General features: G+C 52.1%; 2 protein-coding genes across 2 annotated transcripts in view; one reads left to right on the forward strand and one right to left on the reverse strand.

Moving 5' to 3' along the window:
• Window positions 1–13020, reverse strand: part of LOC119099736 (DNA replication licensing factor MCM3-like) — a 62985-nt gene extending 49965 nt beyond the window's left edge. The window contains 15 exon segments of the mRNA XM_037222798.1: window positions 2128–2309; window positions 3641–3742; window positions 4105–4245; window positions 5698–5851; window positions 6581–6730; window positions 7031–7179; window positions 7498–7696; window positions 8205–8298; window positions 8301–8368; window positions 8753–8886; window positions 9082–9326; window positions 9745–9863; window positions 10419–10530; window positions 11043–11251; window positions 13013–13020. Of these exon segments, the coding sequence (XP_037078693.1) occupies window positions 2128–2309; window positions 3641–3742; window positions 4105–4245; window positions 5698–5851; window positions 6581–6730; window positions 7031–7179; window positions 7498–7696; window positions 8205–8298; window positions 8301–8368; window positions 8753–8886; window positions 9082–9326; window positions 9745–9863; window positions 10419–10530; window positions 11043–11247 (2054 nt within the window). The 5' untranslated portion in view covers window positions 11248–11251; window positions 13013–13020.
• Window positions 13021–13099: 79 nt separating this feature from the next.
• On the forward strand, window positions 13100–22225 carry LOC119100649 (60S acidic ribosomal protein P1). Its single transcript, XM_037223726.1, has 4 exons — window positions 13100–13141; window positions 15449–15592; window positions 21510–21747; window positions 22153–22225. Exons 1-4 carry the CDS (start codon window positions 13100–13102, stop codon window positions 22164–22166), a joined length of 438 nt encoding a protein of 145 aa, XP_037079621.1. The 3' UTR covers window positions 22167–22225.

Here is a 22225-nt window from a genome sequence, read left to right on the forward strand (position 1 = left end):
CCACCGGACTCCCAACGACCACGCGTCAACGTCGGCGGCAGCGAGCCGCCAGAGCACCGCAGGAGTCCAGGTTGGCAGCGGCTGGCCGGCCGCGTGTGTTCCGAGCAACATCCGGTCCCCATTCTCCGGGGCCGCTTGCCAATTCAAGGTTGCTGGCGCACTGCCGCCGCCGGACCGGTGTCCGGTGACTGCCCCCGCTGACAACGCCCGAGCTTCGCGGCCCCCGCCGCCGCGGTCGTTCGAAGCGTGCCCGCTCTCGGCCCCGGTAGCGGACAGTCCGCTTCAAATCCGGGGGAAAACCCGCGGCTTATCAGGCTGCCCCCTGGTTCAGTGTTTCCTAACTCTATACTTCTTTCCCGGGACCCTTCAGGTAAGGGAAGTGCAGGACAGCACAGGTTTAAAGAGAGCGGAACTCTTTACTTCCTGCATCTTACGGTCCATAATTTCTTGGACTTTGTTTTTAAGACAGACAAGGGACGAATAGGGGGTCGCCACGGCCCCGACGGGCGTTTGGACCGCAGTCCAATAACGTCCAGTTCAAGCCGGCTGGCATGCCATCTATTGTCTTACTTGTTCGCCATTTACCGTCCAGTTTTTACTTCTCTGGAAAAAGCTCTTACGTCCAGCAAATGGTGCACACTATCCCGAGGCGGCTTGATCTGATGTCCAATGGCAGCCAGCCCAATAACCGGCTCGCCTGCTATTTATTACATTATTTGCTCGCTATTCCTAGTCGCAATAATTCCTTGGCAGACTGCTGACCTTCACCCAGCTGTGAGGAACTCAACCCGGAGTTCAGACTGAAGTTCAATAGGGCCATTTTTCCTTTTCGGGGGAAGACGTCTTACATCTAACCCGTCGTAGGCACCTCGGTGGGCACGGTTGCAGCTCACTGTCGCCGACGAGTGAACAGCAACGTTCACGAGGTCTTATCCACACGGACAGTTGCGCGAACACATAAACACGTGCAGAAAACACTTGGAGCAGCGTACAGAGAGAGCTTCGTCGCATGAGCTCTTCCGCGTAGCATCTGCTACATATACATTCAGGCGATTGCATAGCATGACTTGAATGACAGTTGCCGCTAGAGGAGACCAGATTTAGCCTGCAGGCCGGAGCCGAGAACGATCAATACAGGCTGCTTCCGTGAAAACTGCAGGGACCGCCCTGGATACGCTAACCCACACACTCGCTCACTAATGGCGTATATGTCGTCAGCGCGTTCCGTAAATACCCCTTTTCATTGCGGCCCCAATGCTATGTTTGGCGTTACCCGGACTCACCAGCGGCCCAGCCCTCCCCAGGTCTTAGCACCATACGTACCTTGCCCGGCTCCAACTTTGTGCCTGTTCCACTCGGCGTCAGTAACATGTCTGCCCCCACTCGGGCCCAGTAACGTGTCTGCCTCCTGCCTCCACTCGGGCTAAGTAACATGTCTGCCCCCACTCGGCCCAAGTAACATGTCCGCCTCACCCGGCCTAAGTAACATGTCTGCCCCATCCGGCCTAAGTAACATGTCCACCCCACCCGACCTCAGTAAAACGTCCGCCGCACCCGGCCTAAGTAGCAGGCCTGCCCCACCAGGCTTCGGTATCGGTTGTTCCAGGAACAGCCTCAGTACTGCGTCTGCCCTATCCAACCTCAGTATCGTGTCTGCCTCACCCCGCCCAGCATCATGTCTTCCTCCGCAGGTTTCAGTGCAGTGTCCGCTTTGAGGCGGACACAGCGTCGTCCTGACGTTGCGCACATCCCCATCTGGGCCCGGTGAAGCGTCTGCTCTCATCAGATCTCACAGCCTAGCCTGCCTTCATCTCCGGTTTTACCTGAGCTACGCACGAATGATCTGTCATCAGGCTGCAGTGGCATGATGATAATGCACACACTCACCCGAGATAGTGATGCGTCAGACCCATCTAGGCCTCCCAGTCGAGCCTGCTGCCCTGCCTGTGTCGTGCCAGCTGTGCCTGCCCTCATCCGGTCTGCAATGCCTGCCCTCACCCAGTCCGTACCGGGTCCGCTCTCACCAGGTCTGTACCGGGTCCGTTCTCGCCTGGGCTATGCCGCTCCGTTCTCACCGGGTCTGTGCCGGTCCCGTTCTCACCCGGTCTGAGCCGGGCCCGCTCTCACCTGGGCTCGGTAATGTGCTTGCCGGCCGGGTCTGCCGTGTCGACGCTGGGCGCCGAGTCGCTGGCCGTCGGCCGCGGCGAGCGCAGGGTGGCCACGGACTCGTCCGCCTCCGCCTCGTCGGCCGAGTCGTAGTCGTACGGGTCGTAGCCCTCCTCGCCCGGCTGGCGGCGAGGTCGCTTCGCCTGCGGGCAGCGGGTTCCACAGTCACCTCCGGGCCGCGCGGTCGGACACCGCCCGGGACCGGACGGGCGCGGACGCGGGCACCCACGGCCCCGATACGGGCCGCCACGCTTCGACGCGGGTGGCCGCGCGCGGGACCGTCACCGCCCGTCGTCGGTGACACTGGGGTCGGGTGGGGACAGATCAACACCGAGGCCACGCGGGGAGACAGGACAATGAGGCCCCGCAGGCACGGGTGCAGGCTTCTACTTCGTTGGAGGGAGACGCTCTTTCTCGCAAACCCTGATAAGTGGGTCAAATATGGGGAAAGATCGTTTGTCAGCGTTTTTTTTTCGTGGCAGGTTTCGCCGTTTTCCATTGTTTAGCCCCCTCGCAACTCATTTTTCGAAACAACAGCTTAACTACTGCCTTGCGGGTGGGGCAGATATGACGCGAGGGACGCCGACTAACAAGCGAAATCTGAAATAAAGGAAGTATTTATGGGAGGCACTGCCGCCGAGTCGATTCCAAGCAGGCTATGTAACGACAGCCACAGAACCAATAATGATCCAGCAAAGTTCAGCTGATGTCAAGTCTGCATCCGCAAGTAGGCATCCAGGAAAGCCCCACTCAGCCTCCGCAGCAACCCCTTTTGATCGTCCCGAACTACGGCGGGGACTTCATTTTACTATCTCCACTTTTGTGTACGCTTCCTGTGCGCGCTCACCTCGTATATTACCTGCACGAGACTTCAATTCCACGTTTCAACCATGCTTGAATCGAAAGCAAAACATACAAACATAGATATTCCAGGACTGTCGTCCACACCCTACCTTGTTGTATACTTGATGCGGTAAGGCAGGGTGTGGACCTCTGCTGACGAATATCTCCCCACAACTGCCTCACTTTGTGCCACCACATCCTTCTGGTGGCCCCTACACTCATGCCCGCCTCCCTCACAGGCACCTGACCTCCTCCTTCTGGGGCCCCTCACGCCGCCTCGCTCACAGGCACCTGACCCTCCTCCTTCTGGACCCCTCACGCCGCCTTGCTCACAGGCACCTGACCCTCCTCCTTCTGGGCTCCTCACGCCGCCTCGCTCACAGGCACCTGACCCTCCTCCTTCTGGGCCCCTCACGCCGCCTCGCTCACAGGCACCTGAACCTCCTCCTGGGCCCCCCACGCCGCCTCGCTCACACGCACCTGACCCTCCTCCTTCTGGGCCCCTAACGCCGCCTCCCTCACAGGCACCTGCCCCTTCTCCTTCTGGGCCCCTAACGCCGCCCTGCTCACAGGCACCTGACCTCCTCCTCTTTGAACCGCTCACACCGTCTCCATCCACGTCGCCGCTCACCGGCCTGTCTCCGGAGGATCGCCGCCGCCTGGTGGCAGCACCGTCGCCCTCGTCGTCGGTGTCGCCGTCGTCGCGGCGCTTCCGCTGAGGCTTCTTGTCCACCTGAAACCGGGGCCGGCCCACTCAGCCACAGAAAGCCCTGGGGCATGGAGTCTCGGGTCGTCGCAGGGGACGCGGGTGAGCGCGCCAACACACGGCGAGGGCGCGCGGCGCATCACACCCGTCCAGTTCCAGCCAGACCCGAGCACAGCCGGCCCTCGTCACCGCGACGGTGACGCCATACTTGCGGCGAGAAATGGCGCATCGTTGGTTAGAAAACGCACAGCCATGCAGTGATTTAGTGCTGACATGGAGTGCCATTCCGAAGCGCGCAACCACGTGGGCGCCGTCGGTAGGCCTCCGCAGAGCACCGCCGCGCCCTGCGGGAGCCGCGCAGCCAGCTGGAGGCGGCGGCGGCGGCGTACCTTCTTGAAGATGGCGAACTGCAGCAGCTCGATGGCGACGAGCGCGTCGTCCATGTCGACGGAGCGGCTGAGGCGCACCTTGGCGTGCGCCGTGGCCAGCCGGATTAGCGTCTCGAGTGCTCGGGCCGTGATTGGCTGCGTCTGCGCGCCGGAAGGTCAGGGGTCACGATCGCGTACGGGCCGAGCCGTGCCGGACAGCGCGGCCGAACGGCGCGACGCGAGCGAGGCTGCGCCAGGAGCAAGTGGTGCTAGATGGGGGTAGCACGGGGCTGTCAGTGATCACGCGGGCTGGAAGGGACAGGCAAGAACAGACGGGCTCGTCTCTCGGCTATTTGAAGATACGTAGCCGAGCTGTCGAGCCAGGATTTTATAACTGCCCGTCTGCTCGCTGCACCGAGCAGAAGGTACAGTCAAAACAACGGTGCGCCGTTATGTTATGTTATGGGTGGCTCCATCGGGACTGTGTCGACCCTGTGGACGCATCAACAACGCCAACCACTTGCATGCATGCGATGACACAGGAAGTTCGCATGAGCTGCGCGCGTGATCTAGATTGCCGCTAGACCTCCCATGTTTGATTTCCTCCTTGCCCAGAAACACCGAGAGGCTCATATCCTGCAGACAGACGAGTGACTGACGGTATTGTTCAACCATGGCGTCTGCCTATCAACACATAGGGGCACTCAACAGGCTTGCTGGAAATCATAAAAAAGTATGCGACGTTTCGCTGCTTGTTCTCGTCGAAGCACGAGGAACCGCAAAATTTCAATGACGACCCGGTTTATGCTCTACCATAACCCGATCATTGTCAAGCATAATGACGTCATGATATAAACCAGTAAGCTGATGGCATGCCTCCAGCCGGCTTTATGCTGGCATTTCGCCTGACTGCTTTTCGATATGTCCCGTCGTCACTACTACTGGTCACGCAATAATGCAATACGGCCCAATCGACCTGAACAGGAACTGGCTCTCGCGCTCTGCAACGGTTTTCGGCAAGACGAGTCAACATTCTGTCCAGTCCAGCAAAAGGTCATATCAGACGATCATGGGCTATCACTACACGCCTCTACTTCAAAAGACGTGCTCACGCTGGCGGCATCCTCTTCGCATGATTCACCTCCAATCCATATCATGGACAACTTAGGAAATATGCGATAGAAAAGCATTTCAAGGCAAGATTTCATATCAGACTGTCATTTTTCAAGCAGCTTTAGGTGAGTCTTTTGGATAGGTGCCGTCCTTCGGGCATTACATTTCCTCCTACTACAACGGCATCACTCATTACGTAGCTAGAACACTGCTCAATTTGGCAAATGCCTGGCCACTTTTCCTCGGAAAGACCGAGTCATTCTCGGTCGAACATCCGAATATGGCAGCCACATGATCGCTTACCACCAAAACGTAAATGCACTCTGAAGGACGAAACAAAGTCACCACCAAGGCCTGCCATGCAATTTGGCGGCCAACCGCAGGCGAGCCGAGCTCCCTGGGCTTAAGAGACTTACAGCTCCCGGCTCTACACGGGGACCCCGGAGCGTCAGTGACACCCTCGGCCCTGGCCGCCACTGCACGCCGCGTGACCTCCCTTGCCTTGGCCATGTCGTTGGCGCTGTTGTCCTGCGACCTCAGCCGGGAGTACTCCTCCGAGATGGCGTTGCACGCCTCCTTGCTCAGCTTCGGCTTCATCTCCTTCGCGATGTGGATGTACTTGCGGATGAAGTTCATGCTGATGATCTTCCCAGCCCTGCAACAGCTTATTTAAGTGAATGCTCTGCACACCCTAAGTTACTTTTTCGTGTCAATTAGACATACAATGCATGGCTGTTAGTGTATCTGGTAGCATCATGTGAAATGTAGCAAGGATAATTAAAAGAACACATCAAACAGAAAATCTACGCCTCACGACACGTTAGTTACTGTCTGTAACACCTTTTTCTCATCTGGGGCACCCTACGCGAGCCGAAAAAAAAGCGAAAAACCAAAACGCACATGTGCAAAATATCCGGCCAAAATCATTTAACAAAGTAGATGGCCACTAATGTGACTCAATCGGATTTCTCCTTCAAATGCTTTAGCAGGGGACACGTGCCTTCTTAGGTTTCGAGGGGCTTGACAGGCCCCTAGAGACCCACGATAAACGGCCCGATCTGAGGGCCCTGAGGGTCTGAAGGGCTGACCGAAGGTCCCATTATGGGGTCTGGTCCGAAGGGTCTGGTCCTCAAATGTCAGTCACAGGGCCTTTTGCGCCAATTGGCCCACTGCGTCGATGATGTTCTTTGTGCCTGTCAGACGCCACCGGTACCGAACAGTCTGCTCTGTTTTGGTCTAGGGCTCAGGGCTCATTTCCCAAGCAGGGACAAGGCCGTCGTAACACCCATTTTGACAACGTGGCATGCAACCTTCCGCTGCCCCCTTCCCCCCCCCCCCCCCCCCGCCCACCGAGGGTGGCGCGGTTGTCAGACAATCGACGCACCCGGCGTCGCGCTTGCCGTGCAGGAGCGGGTCGTGCTTCTCGTAGATGGCGGTCTTCTCCGGCTCGTCGTCGTCGTTGAGGTTGGAGGTGGCGAGCAGGTCGATCCCCGAGCCCAACGGCAGCACGTCGCCGTCCTGCTCGTTCGGAGACCTGGGGTCGGCAGCCGGGTCAACGGAGACCGACGTGGGGACGGACGCCGCGCCGAAGGGCCGCAGTCACGTGGCCAGCGAGAGACAAGCTTGTCCTGTGTTCTGAGCCACTCAGGACACGCAAACGCCGTCGTGTTTGCGTGTCCGAACAGGTTCTACGCGTGATGCACTTTAAGGCACTGCACGCACCAATTCGCACGTCACTGCGCGCTGGCCCTCGGGACGCCACCAGACGCGGAGAACTCAGCCCCCCACCCCGCCCTGCTGCACGTGCTGCGCCGACCCGCCACGTGACCCGCACCTGTAGCGGTGCATGCGGACCACGTGGTCCGAGATGCGCCGGTCGCTCTCGGCGTCGATAGTGTCGAGCACGATGAACAGCAGGTCGAACCGGGAGAGGAGCGAGTCCTGCAGGCCGATGTTCTCCATCGGCGTCTTGTACTGGTCGTACTGCGGCAGCGGCGACGTCGCGGTCAGGTCCCGCTCGGCAGCCAGCGGAGGACAACACAAAATGGAAGGGCACAGGCTGGCCAAGGACCATTACAGCCTGCAGGCCTCAACACTGTGATCCAGACTAGTGCAAGACAAATATTAGGTAGACCAGGATGTACCAAGATAAACAGCCAATCAGCACAGTGATAGCGGTACGAACAGTTCTGCAACTCACACCATCGTCGTTTCAAGAACAGCCCGGCAGAGCGCCGTGCGTCGCGTCATTTGACCCGCAGCACCATCTAGCAGGCGACAGACGAATCTGTGTTGACTCACGCGGCCGTAGACGGGGTTGGCGGCGGCCAGCACGGAGCAACGGGCGTTGAGCTTGGCGTGGATGCCGGCTTTGGCGATGGTGACGCGACCCTGCTCCATCACCTCGTGAATCGCCGTGCGGTCCATGTCGGTCATCTTGTCGAACTCGTCGATGCAGACCACGCCGCGGTCCGCCAGCACCATGGCGCCGGCCTCCAGCCTGCGACGTCCGATGGAGGTCATACGCGTCAGCACCACGCCTGCCGCCGCTTCGGCGACGAATTCCAACAAACGAAGTGCGCGATCACACACGTGAGCTGGATACTGACCGCAAATAGGTCACGATAGATAAGTGCGCCGCGTCGATGACGCATCCCTTCGAAGCAACCCGCTACACTTCAGCTCATCAGCTCCCACCTGCGGCTCATCACCCCCTCCCCCACTGTTTCCCATACGTCCTCGTGCTATCCTGACCCGCGCTCATCCCCTCCCGTTTGGCCCCGACCGCCCGCCACCAGTCCTCGTTCTGTGCCGACCTGCGCTCGCCCCCTCCCGACCGCCCTCGTTTCCGTGCTGTGCCAAACTGCGCTCGCCCCCTCCCGACCACCCTCCACCCGTTTTCGTTCTGTGCCGACCTGCGCTCGCCCCCCTCCACCCGTCTCCGTTCTGTGCTGACCTGCGCTCGCCCCCTCCGACACGCCCTCCACCCGTCTCCGTTCTGTGCTGACCTGCGCTCGTTGGTCTCCTGGTCGGTGGTGATGGCGGCCGTCAGACCGACGCCCGACGAGCCGCGGCCGGTGGTGGTGATGGCGCGCGGCGCGTGTGCAGCACATACCGCAGCAGCTGCGACTTGGCCACCGACGGGTCGCCGATCAGCAGCACGTTGATGTCACTGCGGGGAGAAGGAGGGGGAGGCGTCATCGACACGGCGGGGGCGCGGTACTGGTGCAAAGCCCGGACACGGGCGGGAGGATCGGAACAGGGCTCAGGCAGCTTGTTAGCGCTTCGGTTTGCTGTGGACACGATGTGACGGTGGGTGCTAACGAGTTGTTTTGTGGCGAAATCTGATGATGGACATGTCGGGAATCGTTCCAACAAAGATCACACCATGGCCTTGCCAAATGAGACACGGAGGGACCACAAAGCAACTTAAAATCAGTCCTGTCTTCCACACTGTACAGTACACAAACACATATGTGCAGGAGCACCCAGCATACAACTGATGGTAAGGAGGCGCGGAGCTGACAGGCCTATCATACACGTCCAGCCGGCTCACCCTCGGAGACGGGTTCCGTTCGGCAGGATCTTCTCCTCGCCGCCCAGCAGCAGGCACAGCAGGGCCTTCTTGATGTACTCGTGGCCGTGGATGGACGGAGCCAGCGAGTGCGACAGCAGGTCGAACACGTTCTCCTGGAAGCGGCAGACGCTGTCACTGCCCGGACAGATTGCAAGCCACTGGCGCAAACCATATACATTAGCTACTCGTGCTGCGTTCGCTTTTGGCGGATAAACCCAGGCGCGCAAATACAGGATGGCAACACATTGACACACACATTCAGGCACGGCCGCAGACGAGGAGTGACGAGCGCATATCCGTGCACGCACCCTCTTCGCCTTGCAGAACTTCTTGCAGAGCTTGACATCATCAACAGTGATGACGGGTGAGGTCTCCTTGCTGAGGTGGGAGATGTTGTTGGCGATGAGCACCGTCCGGAACGTGCCGGAGGTGAAGCCATTCTTCTTGCCTGGCAGGCAGCGGTAGGTACCCACGATCTGGACCCGGTCTCCCGGCTTGGACTGGTCCACCAGATCACCGTCACACACCACGTCCACCGAGCGCGGCAGCTGACCTGGCGGGCAGAGCGGCAGCCTTCATTTCTGGGTCACGAGGTCACACAACATATCCTGTCCGCCGCAGCCGACCTGCAGGGGACAGGTCCAGTGCGGACCAGCAAACCACAGGTCAACAGCTGGGGTGAAGTGGGTAACTTTGCACGCTGGGTAAGTTGTGGCTCAGCCCGTGTTCACACCCATCAAGCAGCGTGGTACATCGCGGTAGAAGACAGCAGCAACTGCACTGGCACAACATGACACAGATGATAGCTGGTGTCATCTAGCACGTAAATGACCAAACAGGTTCTTTTAAAAGATAATGAAGGCTAATGTCATCAAATGCTTCACAAAAGTGAGCAAAAGGTTTTTAACTGAAGTTTAGAGAAAGGAACAGTTAAGATCTCTCAAAATCAAATACGGGGCCAGTTTTCACACCTGCGGGCGCTTTCTCCGGCATCTCCTGGATCGTCAGGGTCTGGTGGTCCTTGTATTTAGAGAGACCAAACTCGGTCTCGAGAAGGTTGCCTTCGTCATCTTTCGTAGGGTAAGCAGACCTGTGAACGACAAACGTCAGTAAAATATCAGTCTGCCCCAACAAGAACGACTCTCGGGCTCCACGTCGGAACGGCTCTCCTCTCGCTTTGCGCTCGGTGCAGCGACGACACGTTTCTACAGGGTTTCTACATGTCATCGCTGAATTTGTGGGGTTATAGGAGGTATCAATGCCTAAGGTCATCCAACACAGAAGTTTTGATTCGGAGCAATTTATCGGCAATCGCCGATTGCCTGCTACTTGCAAAAACTTGAACAGCTAGATTGCGATTTTGTGGGTTATTGATGCCTGATAGATACAAGTTCATGGCCCATAGAAATTGGCCACATGCAATGTCCTGACTGCATATGATAACCAATGACCACTATTCCAGCACACCACTCCTTTTAAACATCTGCCAAGCCTTGGCTACACACCACAACCGGATTTGTAACAAAACATGGAAAAATTACATGCAAACAATCCCCACGAAACGCGACTTTTTCACCTGTAATTGAGGGGACAAGTCTGAGTTTAGCACTCTAGTAAGCCCATCCTGTCCGGAGTCCACACTCACCCCGACGGGAACGCATCAAGGGAGGTCATGTCTGTGTACCGCCTCTCAATGGTTTTGCCCGTGGCTGGACAGAAGTGAACACTCTTCACCACCTTGGGTCTCACCAATGAACCTGAAACAAACCATTCAAATAAGAAGCTGAAATCAAAGAACTGCGATACATTATCTGGGACCAGAGGGGGCATCTTTATATCAATGGAACAATCCAGCCTGTGGTAATAAAGGAGGCATGGTTTGCACATGTGGTGCTTTGCACCTCTCTGGGGCACATTGCTGCTCCACTGCTGCTGGTCATATTGGTACCTAAACATTTGACGAAATATTTCAAAAGCAATGAGTATCAATATATATATATATATATATATATATATATATATATATATATATATATATATATATATATATATATATATATCATCAGACCACCTGGTGTTCAACACCTTATCTCCATGTATTGTAAGGTGTTACAATCATGTCAATGAGGACAGTATGAAGGCAGTGATCCCGTCAGTGGCCCATGTCATTAAGTTGCATTCACCCTGCCTGTGGTGTCTAAAACTCAACAGAACACACATCAAGAATTTAGACAAACATTACAACACACACCAAGAATGTGCAACTTACACTTGGTGACAATGCCCTCCACACAGACGACAGAGCCGAGGTACTTGGAGGTCAGAGTTCTGGGGCTGACGTGGTGGGAGCCAAAGCTCCCCTCCAAGCCGATGCTCAGCTCATCATGCTGCTTGGCATACACCGGGTCTGCCGCGCCCGCGTACTCCAACAGCGCCCGCTGGAAGCAGCTCAGTTCTTCGAAGGCGTTCTTCATCAACCTGCCGGTGTACAAACCATCAATATAACCATACCACCCGAGTGATTCTGACTCCCGTAAGACGGGAGGGCAATTTTATTCACGCACAATGCCATGGAGGCAACTACCCACCATCTGGCCCATAAAGAGGCTAAAACAATGGAAGACTGCACAATCCTTCAGGGAGTCTGTGAGCGGCGATGTAAACAGCACATTGCTGACCCTAATCACCAAAGTGCTGGAGAGACTAGCACACCTGTCCTTCCTTGCAGCGAGGCCCGTAATTAATGTCCAACAGATCCAAACAGGCAGCTGGATTTCTTCAGGTGCCGGTGGCATCAAAAGGTCATATAACCTTCAATACTTGAAAACAAAACCAAAGTATTGACAACCTCCGTACCTCTGCAGTGATAGTATGATATGGTGACTGGGCCAAATAAATCATGCGTAGCCAAATCAGTGACCTTACTTCGACTTAGCACAAATCACAGCAGGCCGCCACTCTCGTCTGCCGATGGGGCTGTGGCTGGGTGGTGAGGGCCCACTCTGAGCAAGCTCGTGCCGCGTGCGGCGCTCCCCGTCCGGTACCACCTTGGCCTCGGGGAGTTGTGGACGAGTGACGGGGGCCCATTCTGTGCTCGCCCGTGCCGGGTGCGGCGCTCCCCGTCCGACACGACCTTGGCCTCAGGGAGCTGTGGCTGGGTTGTGAGGGCCCATTCTGTGCTCGCCCGTGCCGGGTGCGGCGCTCCCCGTCCGACACGACCTTGGCCTCGGGGAGCTGCGGCTGGGTTGTGAGGGCCCATTCTGTGCTCGCCCGTGCCGGGTGCGGCACTCCCCGTCCGACACGACCTTGGCCTCGGGGAGCTGTGGCTGGGTTGTGAGGGCCCATTCTGTGCTCGCCCGTGCCGGGTGCAGTGCCCTCCGTCCGACACGACCCTGGCCTCGGAGATCGCCCCACCACATGACTAAGTCACGCCAAATGCACCGGGCGGAACTGGCTCGCGCAGCTACGCGACGCGCCCAGACGTTTTGCAGAGCCCAGGAGGCCAGACCGAGGGGGGGGGACACCCCACAAAAGCCTCGGCAGTAGAAACAGATTTGAAAACACCGTCATCACTATCGGTGACTCAGGAAAACCAGTGCTCAACTGCTATGTGGGGGGATGAGCAGGGGTGGTGGTGGCAACAAACATCCATGACCAGCAAGGCTTAACATATGCATTAAACTACGCAGGTTGAATGTTGGCAACACACTAAGTTAAGAGCTTAAGAACTTAAACATGGGCCACATAGCAATTTGATCAACTAATACATGTGTAAAAATATTGCAAATGTGGAAATAACAGTCCTGTACATGAAAGTTCTAATGCTAATAAAAATCAGGCTCTGCAATATTCACTCAGGGTATAGGCCAAGACTGCCATTTCAACCCCAAACTTTGTAGGAGAAATGCAATGAGCCACCTTACAATACATGGCAAAAGGTACACTAAAGAAGCTTCAAAATGTGTTGCCAAACACCAACAAATTTGTGTGGGCATCTGCAATCCCACAACTCACTGATCTTCTTAAGACAGCCTCCTGCATCTGTAATTCCTCTCACTGCACTGGCTAATATGTGCACCCCATCATCAGCCACACCTTCACATATTCCCCTCTCCCCCTCCACGCTAACTGCAGCATCAGAGCAGCATCAGAATAAGGCATCTTGCGATGCCATGAAACTCTGGTCACACCCAGTCAGCCACCCCCTGGAAAGACCTGTACGACACACAAGTAACTCACCCGGTCACCCTTTTGGCATTTTGTTGCGCAGGTCATTTATGTTGACAATCAGCCTTGTTTTCTTGTTTCAATCATGTCTCGGACAAGATGCATGTAAATGCCCTGGTCTTCCTGAAGAGCAACACAAGGGTGATCAGCACTATGATGACCATTCAACACCCTCTCCTGCAAGTGAACTGTCCTACATATTAAACAAGGATGGATCTTAAGGCCAAAAGGCCATCTCCCCCCCCCCCCCCCTGTCCCAAACAACAGGTTGATGGGACCAAGCCCCTTCCCTATCAGCATTGCTAAAAACACAGCCTACAAATAAATGGATAAGCAAAACACTACCAAACATATTCCATTGTGAAACGTGCTATGTTTGGTAAATAGAAATGGCACTGTGGTCTGTGCCATCAAGGCTTCAGTGAGCATCCCCCTGCTCTAGCTACCCACATGCAAGCCCTGAGAGGAAGTGTTAAATAAACCACTGACTCAATGACTATGACTGCACATCAATCACTCATACCTCATCATCTAGGAAATCAAGATAATCTCTCTGAATATCTCGCAGATATTGATCAACTTCAATGATGCCAAGATCACCCATTTTATCCTCTTGAAGTCACCAGACCTGACAAAAGACCTGAAAACAGGAGTACATACATGGATTAAGTTGATCATGTTATGCTGAACTATTATTTTTGATACAGCACAAAGATGTGCCACAATGATAATGTTATTCCGATTCTGGGGAAAATACCTCCAAATGGATGTGAAGGCTTCCCAATGTAAGCAACTTTGTCATCCATCCTTAGGGTACCAGTGTGGCCACATCTAGTCCATTTTCATTAAATCCAGGTTGATAAGTGCAAACAGGGCTGACAAATGAGACTAGAATAGTAGATTGTGAATCAGCATAAATCATTTGTGAAAACAAAAAGTTAAAGAGCAGAGTGCATGCATGATATTACTGGTGGGACATCTTGTGCAGTAAGGGATAAGCAAGGTGGTGTCAGACACTACAATTGCCAGAATGTGTAAACCAACATGCCATAACACCAAAAATATTTTTCATGAAGTTTGAAAAACCAGGATAACTTAGGCTGGCCAGGTGTTATACCTGCAAGCACAGGACTCAGCACATTAATACTGCTTAATCATATAGCACAGCAGATGAATTTGCTTTTAGCACACAGCCCCTGATCCAACTAAACACAGCTATTTCAAGCATTCACTGAAACATCTTAATGGCTAAATGTTGACATGCATGCACCTCACATAACACAATTATCAGGCATGTGTAAAAACGGACATTTGTTTACATACAGCCAAACGGATGAGCCAATGCCGTGGAGACACGGTCATGCCAACAGCGCGCACATGAGACCGATGCCAATGCCATGGTGTCATACCTTGGCTAGCTAGTCCCTTCCGTCCTTTTCGTGTAACTCCGTTTAAGCAGTTCTTGACGAAAATCTTGATAATTAGACCTACTACACGTTTCACCAAGCTACGCAGACCAGCACACCACGACCCACTCCCCGCGCGGCGTACAATCGCGAAAGCGCGCGGGAACGTGAAAAGCGCGCGTAATTCACCACTATTGCGTTTTGTGGAGTTGAAACAAATTAAGAATATTCCTGGGCAATTCATTTGCTTCGCAAGCCAAAGTATACCATATTCGGAATAAGAATAGTATTATGATGCTTCCTGAATTTAGGCTTTTTAAGCGGTAATTTGTTAAGCGGGAAGTCTTTTTGGTAGGCTACTCTGTAATGTTGCTGGTGAATAGAATGCATGGCTCTCTGGAAAGGCCGTAATAAATTTAAAATTAAGTACGCATAAGCTTGGTTTGGCACTTTCCTCAAAGAAATCCAGCTTTAACGAGGATTAGAAGAGGTCCTACTGTTCCCGCTGTTTTGCTGTGGATTCATTAAGCGGGCTCAGACATAGGCAGCGACTCATGAACGACTGGCGGAGAATGCGCAATGTTTACAAATGTTATCACGAAAAGTTACGACCAGCATTATGACATGCCACGGCCTGGCATGCGAATGAGGCGTCAATCACATCTTGTTGTATTTCTGTGGGGCAACTTATCTAAGCTGAAGAACTGCGCACCACGCACCAGGAGTAGCTGGTTGGTGGATTTCTGCATCCGTAAGCTGGTTGAAGTGTATGGTGGACACGACCTCCATGGGTTTAGTGTTCCACGAGGCCCATTCGCGACTAGCAGGCGCTGCTCGCGATATTGTGCAATGTTTCTTGAGATGGAAAATATGTCATTTCCCCTGAATTTGAAAAATGGCATTCAATAATAAATTTTATCTAAGTCTTAGCCGAAATTATTCTTTATTTTATGAAACTAAGCTCGATAATGGAAAATTTTGTTCTCGAAGAAAGTATATTTTCCCAACGCTGGCGCGTTCTCTCTTCCTACAGCGGCTGTAGAAGTGTAGTGTCCTCGGAAGGGCTAAGGTCAAGTTATTGACGACCTACACCGAAACTAAACGCAACAAACATGTCGAACAAGGACGAGGGGCTGCCTGCACGTACGCTGCTCTGATCTTGGCTGATGATGATATCGCCATCACGGTGAGAACGCGCCGCGCGGTACAATATGACTGGTCTGGTTTGTTCAGCCAGCATTCATAAGCTGTAGTTATCTACTCGTTCGTGATGGTCATGCTAGTCTGTGGTTGGTGGGAAGCTTGATTTTATGGAAAATATTAGATGATAGGATGCGTCGGTCCACCAAGCATTGTGAACGCGTGTGAGCTGCAGGCGGGCTAGGCCAAGTTATGAATTGTGGTATGTCGCCGCGTCTCCTAATGTTAAGTGTGGCATTACTTTTTCATCCTTTTTGGCATGTCTTTACATTATTTACAAGTTCCAAGTTTTACAACTCAATATATTTCCTAAGCCTGTTTAGAGCATGTTGAAGGCCAATGGCACAGATCATAGGGTATTCTTCAAGTACTTCACCTTTTTTAGAAGAAGAAAAATCTCCACCGCGAGCGTTTTACGCGCAGTGCGGCACGGGCTCAACCAGCTCGCGTTAGCAGGATTGCCCAACTTTGAAATCATACAATCCAAACGACATCTTTAGCACCAAAAAATAAAGAGCAGGGCAATTAACATTATACACTACGGTCGTTTCGACCACTGCTACTCACAATGCTCGCATGATTGCCTATCATCTTCAAGAAATAACCACCTGATAATACAATAATTTCGGCCACAAACAGGTCATATGATTTTAATACGCAGAAAGCCGACGATTTATAGCATGTACTAAAAGGGCAACATAAGCACCAAATTACGTACATTCGAGCAATTAGAAAAGTATCCCAGTTCTTCACATTCGTGTTCTCGAATTGATATTTCCAAACAGACAGCACAGAGAAAAACCCAACAATGTCGGCGGAACTGAAGCATTTCCAGCAGTCTTAAAAAACCGACCAAGCCACGGAACCAAACACCGAAGCCAAGCCAACGTTTTCGGTGCGGTACATTGACGTCTATCAGTGCAGTGCATCTCATACACGAGTCCGGATAATGTATTCACCCTTATTAGGACCAAACACATCGTGACGACATTGTCGCTTAAACTACAACACTTGGATCAATTAATATGACTACTCCGTTTGCCGTGACATGCTGCCATCATGTCGTGCAGAGGGACTGTCGTAGTACCCTCTTAAAGTAGTGCACCTCTTGTACAATTCCAACGAGCAAGGCTTGAAATCGCTCTGACATCCAGAGACATACTCTGCCGAGATAATATGCCAACAGCCACCCTATGGAAACGGATCCAAGCTCGGGAAACGAAGACTGAAGCAAGGCCATCGTTTCGGTACGGTACATATACGTCTGTTAGCGTAGTGCACCTCACACACGAGTCCGGATAATGCGATTCACACCCTAGAACTGAACACGTCGTGCTGACAATGTCGATGGAACTGCAAGACTTCGGTCCGATGAATAAGACTCATGCATTGCCGTGAGATGCCTGCGATTCATGTCGTGCAGAGGGACTGTCGTAGCACCCTCTTAAGTAGTGCACCTCTTGCACAATTCCAACGAGCAAGGCTTGAAATCGCTCTGACATCCAGAGACATACTCTGCCGAGATATTATGCCAACAGCCACCCTAAGGAAACGGATCAAGCCCCGGGAAAGAAGACTGAAGCGAGGCCAGCGTTTCGGTACGGTACATATACGTCTATTAGCGCAGTGCACCTTACAGACGAGTCCGGATCATGCGATTCACACTTACTAGGACCCACACCACATCTTGCTGACGATGTCGGTGGATATGCCAGACCACGGTCCGATGAATAAGACTCATGCATTGCCGTCAGATGTTGCCATCATTGGCGGACGGACTGCAGTAGCACCCTCTTCAAGTAGTACACCTCTGGTATAATTCCAATTGGGACCTAAAAACCGCTCGGACATCCAAAGACATACTCTACCGAGATAATATGCCAGTAAAAATCCTAAGGATACGGACCAAGCCTTGGAACCGAAGACTGAAGCTAGGCCAGCGTTTTCGGTACGGCACATATGCGTCTATTAGCGCAGTGCACTTCATGCACGAGTCCGGATCAGGCGATTCACACTTATGGAAAATAAACACATCGTGCTGACAATGTCGGTGGAACTGCGAGACTCCGGTCCGATGAATAAGACTGATGCATTGCCGTGAGGTGCTGCCACCATGTGCGGACAGGCTGCAGTAGCACCCTCCTAAAGTAATACACCTCTTGTATAATTCCGATTGGCGAGACCTAAAAACCACTCTGGTAGGCAGACACACTCCGCCGAGATAACATCCCGACACGAACCCTGAGGAACGAAGCCAAGCCCCGGGAACCGAGGACCGAAGCAAAGGCAACGGTTTAGGCACGGTACATATACGTTTAGTCGTGCGGGGCACCTGAAACAAGAGCCCTTATAACGCGATTCACACTAAGTGGAAATAAACACATTGTGCCGACAATGTCGGCTGAGCTGCAATGGTTTGATTCAATGAATAAGACTCATGCACTGTCGTGGGATGTCACCATCATGTGCGGACAGACTGTAGTAGCACCTTCTTAAAGTAGTGCGCCTCTTGCATAATTCGTTGGCGAGACCTAAGAACGGCTTTGTCATCCAAAGACACACTGTACCGAAATAACGTGTCAACAGCAATTCTAAGAGAACGGACCAAGCCCCGGAAACCGAAGACCGAAGCGAGGCCAACGTTTTCGGTACGGTACATATATATTTATAAGCGCAGCGTACCTTATACCATCGTCAGCAAGATGTGTTTAGTCCTAATAAGTGTGAATCGCATGATCCGGACTCGTGTGTGAGGTGCACTACGCTAACAGACGTATATGTACCGTACCGAAAACGCTGGCCCTGCTTCAGTCTTCGTTTCCCGGGGCTTGGTCCGTTTGCTTAGCGTGGCTGTTGGCATATTATCTCGACAGAGAACGTCTTTGGATGTCAGAGTGGTTTTTAGGGCTCGCCAATTGGAATTATACAAGAGGTGTACTACTTGAAGAGGGTGCTACTGCAGTCCGTCCGCCAATGATGGCAACATCTGACGGCAATGCATGAGTCTTATTCATCGGACCGTGGTCTGGCATATCCACCGACATCGTCAGCAAGATGTGTTTGGTCCTAATAAGTGTGAATCGCATGATCCGGACTCGTGTATAAGGTGCACTACGCTAATAGACGTATATGTACCGTACCGAAAACGCTGGCCTTGCTTCAGTCCTCATTTCCCGGGGCGTGATCCGTTTCCGTAGGGTGGCTGTTGGCATAATATCTCGGCAGAGTATGTCTCTTGATGTCAGAGCGATTTTCAAGCCTTGCTCGTTGGAATTGTGCAAGAGGTGCACTACTTTAAGAGGGTGCTACGACAGTCCCTCTGCACGACATGATTGCAGCATCTCACGGCAATGCATGAGTCTTATTCATCGGACCGAAGTCTTGCAGTTCCATCGACATTGTCAGCACGACGTGTTCAGTTCTAAAGGTGTGAATTGCATTATCCGGACTCGTGTGTGAGGTGCACTACGCTAACAGACGTATATGTACCGTACCGAAAGCGCTGGCCTTGCTTCAGTCTTCGTTTCCCGAGGCTTGATCCGTTTCCTTAGGGTGGCTGTTGGCATAATATCTCGGCAGAGTATGTCTCTAGATGTCAGAGCGATTTCAAGCCTTGCTCGTTGGAATTGTACAGGAGGTGCACTACTTTAAGAGGGTACTACGACAGTCCCTCTGCACATGATTGCAGCATGTCACGGCAGCGGAGTAGTCATATTAATTGAACCCAAGTGTTGTAGTTTAAGCGACAATGTCGTCACGATGTGTTTGGTCCTAATAAGTGTGAATCACATTATCCGGACTCGTGTACGAGATGCACTGCGCTAATAGACGTCAATGTACCGCCACCGAAAACGTTGGCTTGGCTTCGGTGTTGGTTCCCGTGGCTTGGTCCGTTTTTTTTAAGAATGCCGGAAATGCTTCATTTCCGCCGACATTGTTGGGGTTTTCTCTGTGCTGTTTGTTTGGAAACATCAACTCGAGACACGAATGTGAAGAACTGGGATAATTTCTTGATTGCTCGAATGTACGTAATTTGGTGCTTATGTTGTCCTTTTAGTACATGCTATAAATCGTCGGCTGTCTGCGTGTTACAAATCATATGACCTGTTTGTGGCCGAAATTATTATATTATCAATGGTTATTTCTTGAAGATGATAGGCAATCATGCGAGCATTGTGAGTAGCAGTGGTCGAAACGACGTAGTGAATGGTGTTAGTTGCCTGCTCATTACTTTTGGTGCTAAAGATGTCGTTTGGATTGTATGATTTCAAAGTTGGGCAATCCTGCTAACGCGAGCTGGTTGAGCCCGTGCCGCACTGCGCGTAAAACGCTCGCGGTGGAGATTTTTCTTCTTCTAAAAAAGGTGAAGTACTTGAAGAAAACCAGATCATGAACATTGCTCAGGAAATGATCATTGTTCAACAATATGGCAATATTCTATGTTCAACAACATTGCACATGCCATAGGCAGCACTTACCTGTCAGCATGCACCTGTTTGCAATAGACCTTGATGGTCAGACTGCATCAAATGCTTGTTGCACTGTTACAAAGAACATATTTGATAAGGTCACAGCTAGTATACCAGTGACTTGCAACAAGTCCACAGCTTGCAAGGTGTAGGCCTAAAGGAACAGAGTTGGAAAGGAGCCCAACTAGAAAACCCAGTGAAGAAAAGCTGAATGTGACTTTGTTTGGTCACTAGTGGATTACATCTCCCAGTGCTCTTCTGGATCCTAGGTGTTATGTGGGTGGAGACAATGATTGCTAGCAATCAATCTGAGTGTTTTTCCAAGCCCAGGCAGAAGCTTTCGTGAAGTCTCAAGGTACGGCAGTCATAATGGGAACAGGCTTCGGGCAAGGGTACTAGAACTTTTACCCTGTCCCTTTATATTGTACAAATTCATCTTCATAGATAAGCATGGTTGGAGCTTTTGGGTGGCAGGAAATAGTGTGCCTCTGTGGTGGGCTGACTGTTAGTCTCAATATTGTGGAGCCTACCCAAGTCCTGATCATCATGACTCAATCCTGTCAAACCTGTTGCATCTGCTCTAATTGAGTTCAGCAGTGGGAGTGGTATGCATGGTCTGTTTTTTATCAAGTTTTGTTTCCTATCATGTTTTGGTTGAATCCAGTTGAATCCACCCACCTGCTTTGAGGGTCTACATGTGAGCATGTTGTTAATAGTGTATACCATCTATCTGGTAAACCAAAATCCATGGTCTGCACAGATGCATTCCCTTATCTTCCTGGACTAGGCCTCCTGACTACTGTTAATACTGAATGCCCATAGGCCACTTTCATGGCCATTCAGACTGGGACTGATCTGATCACATCCTGATCTTGTTATTAGGCTTACTGATCTTCTAGCTGTGCTATGTGACATCATTAACAAGCTGCACTATATGTAGCTCTTGAAATGTTGGCTTCCTTGTACTCAAAACTATATGGCAGAGTTTTTTTGTTTGCAAGTCAGCTTTTTAATGTGGTGCCAAGAACACCATAGGTAATGTCTCAACTAAGGTACTGCTGTGAGGTAATCATCTGCAAGCTTGATAGTTCAGCAGCATACAGTTACTGGATCTAATTTATGCAGGGTAGTACATGTTATGCTAAGTTTAGGTGTGAAACATGCTACTAAAGAATGGTTATTTTGGAACCTTGTTTTGTTTGTTTTAGAGGTGAGCAATGATAATTATGTGACCAATTGGAAGTCAACTGATCTTGAGAACTTTTATTTATATTGATTGGTGATCTATGATGCCCTTTTCAGGAAACCTTTGTAATTAATTTTTGATTGTGACATGCAAGATATCAGTGACATGCATTTGACCACACCCACTGTGTACTGACCCATCATGTATGGTGTCTTATACAGCTGTGTGATTGTGGGTGCACATTTCAGTCGGAGAAGCTGCAGACGCTGCTGAAGGCTGCCAACGTGACCGTGGAGCCGTACTGGCCGGGTCTGTTCGCCAAGGCGCTCGAGTCGACCGACATCAAGTCACTGCTCAGCAGCGTGGGCTCATCAGTGGGTGCTGCGCCAGCCGCTGCCGCCCCGGCCGCCGCGGCGGAGGCCCCGGTTGAAAAGAAGGAGGAGAAGAACGAGGAGCCTGAGGAGTCAGACGATGACATGGGCTTCGGTAAGTGGAAAAGAGGCATGCATTGTGTGCTTGTGTCAGGAGCACTAATGTGTGTTGAATGCTGCAGAAAGTGAAGGCTTAAGGTTATTTTCTGGTCATGATGCTTGCTAGATATATGCATTGTACCGAGGCAACAACACCATGCACCACACCAGGGAATTTGGTACACATTTTACCACGTTGATTTTCCTGTACATCGTAAACCGAGGTCTCCGGACACGAGGAATTACACATTAATTGCAAGATTCTACCACTGCTCCACTAGTTCAATTTTTACCATCCCCGTGTGTGTGTTTGTAGCTTGTCGTGTGCGGCGTTCTACTATTAAGCAATTGGGACTGGTTCTATGCAGTGGTCATGCGATTTTATGCCTTTTTTGGGCTAATTATTTTCCCCTTGTTTCAGGTCTCTTCGACTAGTGCCCGCAGCTCTTCATGTCATCATTGTTTTAATAAACAAATGAACGGGCGCTGACGTA

This window comes from Pollicipes pollicipes, unplaced genomic scaffold (assembly GCF_011947565.3).
Source record: "Pollicipes pollicipes isolate AB1234 unplaced genomic scaffold, Ppol_2.1 Scaffold_4881;HRSCAF=5763_pilon_pilon_pilon, whole genome shotgun sequence".
NCBI classification, from domain to species: Eukaryota; Metazoa; Arthropoda; class Thecostraca; order Pollicipedomorpha; family Pollicipedidae; genus Pollicipes; species Pollicipes pollicipes.